Source organism: Penaeus monodon, chromosome 15, assembly GCF_015228065.2.
Source record: "Penaeus monodon isolate SGIC_2016 chromosome 15, NSTDA_Pmon_1, whole genome shotgun sequence".
In the NCBI taxonomy this organism is placed as follows: domain Eukaryota; kingdom Metazoa; phylum Arthropoda; class Malacostraca; order Decapoda; family Penaeidae; genus Penaeus; species Penaeus monodon.
The window spans coordinates 47,094,260-47,096,936 of record NC_051400.1 but is presented as its reverse complement, the minus strand read 5'-3'; the positions used below and the strand labels follow the sequence as shown (position 1 = coordinate 47,096,936).

The following is a 2,677-nucleotide window of genomic DNA, read 5'->3' as shown; positions in this document are numbered from 1 at the left end:
AACGTGATTATGATACTGTAAAATCATCGCACTGGACGGTTCCTGATATTCTGATGCAAAACTATATTTCCTTCCTGTTGCGAAACAACGAATCTTAATAGACATGCTTTATTAGTTTTATTCTACATTCCCCAAGCCCTTGTCGTTCAGCGTTCCTCCTTCAAGCTCTGACTGACAGGCTCAGACGATGCCCGAGACGGAGGCGTGATTGCAGACTTCCCGTGCGGCGCTGGCGAACTCGGCGCCCGTGTACCCGTGTTCGCACAGGTTCATCGCCGGCTGAAGGACGCGCAGCGCATACGGATTCTGGAAAGATAGACAGCGAGGTGTCATGCCCGTGTCATTTCTCCTTATCTGAATGAGGGGATGTAGCACAGAGAGCGCGGGCACAAAGGAAGACAGCGAGGTGTCATACCCGTGTCATTTCTCCTTATCTGAACAAGGGGATGCAACACAGAGAGCGCGGACACACGTTCACCCCCCCCCCTCACCTCGCCCAGGTTAAAGCAATGCCGATGGAAAGCCTCGACGGAGTCTTCGTAACACAGCCAGCGAGTGACGGTGTGACGTCGGTCGCTCATCATTCGGGTCGCCGCGTCCTCGCTGCCCGTCACGCTCAGCGCTACCCGGTACATGGTCTCAGTCACCCACGTGCGGTTCTGAGAAATTTTAAGGTTATTTATTTATTTTTTTAAACGCTGAAAAGGATATTTGAGTTCAGATCTAGAAGCGAGAGATAAAAAAAAAATCAGGATGGAAGTCTAAACATATGAGAGGAAACACGAGCATATTAGAATAAAAAATTAAGATTTATGGTTTATGCTCATAAGAATGGGAGGCATAAGACATATAAAGGCATAGGAAAAGTGTAATCCACGACCTGCTGGAGCTGGAGCATTTGTTGGGCCCAATAACTGGCTTCCGTCTCGTTCTGGGCAGCGTCCATGCGCCCCTGGATAATGGCGACGGAGACGTTGGTGCTGTCGATCGACGTTTTCTGGATTCAGATACAATTACGAGATGATTCCTTATTTTGTGAATACATGTGCAAGGACATAATCCACAGATATTCACATTCAGCTTTTAGAAATAAATAAAAGTCAAAGCAAAACAAAAATTTTGAATGTACTTCTTGCAGAACACCAGCTACTAACGCCGAATTTTAACGCCTTTTGCACCCACCAAACAAGGATCGTTGAAGGGCGGGAAAGGACCGAAGTCGCTCAGCTCCGACCCTTCGCCGCCGAGGAAGCTGGACGCCATTTCTTGCGCCATCGCCTTGTCCCCCCACTGCATCACTTGCGAGACGTTGACTTCTTTCCTCACCAGATGGAACTGCTTCTCCAGACTCTCCTTCGTGATGTCCTCCTGCGGCGACGGAAGGTTTTGTTTTTTGGTTTAGGTCGGATGACTAGTTGAGGACACCTCCCTTGGTAATATTAAAAGATAGGTTTTTATTTATCTATCTATATGTTAATTTCACGCGAACGGTACGAAATGACTGTGTTCGACCTGCGTGGAAAATAGAGTCGGCACTAATGGTATATGTAAACACATATCATCACGGCAGCACATCTGCACTATCACTGTAGCAGCGTTTGTTCATGACATACATCGAAGTGCTCCATTGCCCTCCCTATTTACCCGATCTGGCAGCAAGAGACCCTTTTTTCTTTTCCCTAAAACCAAACCTCTGCTTCAGCGAACCACGATTCGAGTGTTTCAGAAATGAGGGAAATAGCAGAGCGTTTGAGACGATCAAAAAGAAGACCTTTCGGACTTCTTTATCAGAGGAAGACCCAGATTCCAGAACGTGGTTGCAGAAGGATAATGGACATTTCATCGTGGAAATGAAATGAAATGTTAATCTCATGTTAATCTCATTATGTACCAACTACACCCCGTATATAAATAATATCCAGACAAGCAGTTTAATGGAGTCTGCTGATGTTCCTCACCCTGTCCGTGTCCTCCATCCACTTGATGCTGAACACGTCTCCGAGGAAGGTGTGGAGGTGCTCGTCCATGTAGCAGGCGTAGGACGGTTGCGTCGCGTTGGCGGCCGACAAGGCATACACTTGGTCGAACGGGAAGGGGGAGTAGGATAAGAAAGATGTGGTGCTATGGGTATTTCCATTTTTTTTTCTTAGATGCTAAAATTAGTTTGGCAAAATATACGTCGGTGAGACATACTTTGGAAAAAAAGATATAGGCTCCTCTGTCCCTGGGGATATGTTGCGGATATTTGTCACAGCTTTTACATAGATAACCCTTAATGCAATCCTCAGGAAGGAAGTGAACGAAGACTGATTAATCTAAAGTTATTCTATTTGAAAAGAAATGATATTTAACTTCAGCGTTGAAAGGAAATTCTTTCTTAGGTAAGGAATTTTCTAATAAATTGCACAAAACAAACTCAGACACGAGAGGAGTGACATTCATAAGAGAAAGACATGAGTTTGCATTCTTACCGTCAATGTCGTCAGGAAGAAGATTCTGGAACATCGAGCCAGACTCACACGACTCGAGATAAATCACCATCTTGAAGAGAACATTAAGACTTCTTAAAGGTGTATCTCCAGGAAGACATATTTCAGAAGAAATGCAACACGAACTGTATCTGTGTTTTTAATTCACAGAGAAACAGGAAATTTGGAAGCTCGATTATTTTTATCTC

General features: G+C 45.0%; 1 protein-coding gene across 1 annotated transcript in view; it reads right to left on the bottom strand.

The window, feature by feature from the left end:
- Positions 1–92: 92 nt before the first annotated feature.
- The window catches only part of LOC119582060 (legumain-like), a 4,952-nt gene continuing 2,367 nt past the window's right edge, over positions 93–2,677 (bottom strand). Inside the window, exons 5-10 of the mRNA XM_037930299.1 lie at positions 2,472–2,541; positions 1,959–2,077; positions 1,183–1,368; positions 881–997; positions 492–659; positions 93–306 (exon numbers count right to left, since the gene is read on the bottom strand). Coding sequence (XP_037786227.1) covers positions 181–306; positions 492–659; positions 881–997; positions 1,183–1,368; positions 1,959–2,077; positions 2,472–2,541 — 786 coding nt within the window. The 3' untranslated portion in view covers positions 93–180. The remainder of the gene's footprint in view (positions 307–491; positions 660–880; positions 998–1,182; positions 1,369–1,958; positions 2,078–2,471; positions 2,542–2,677) is intronic.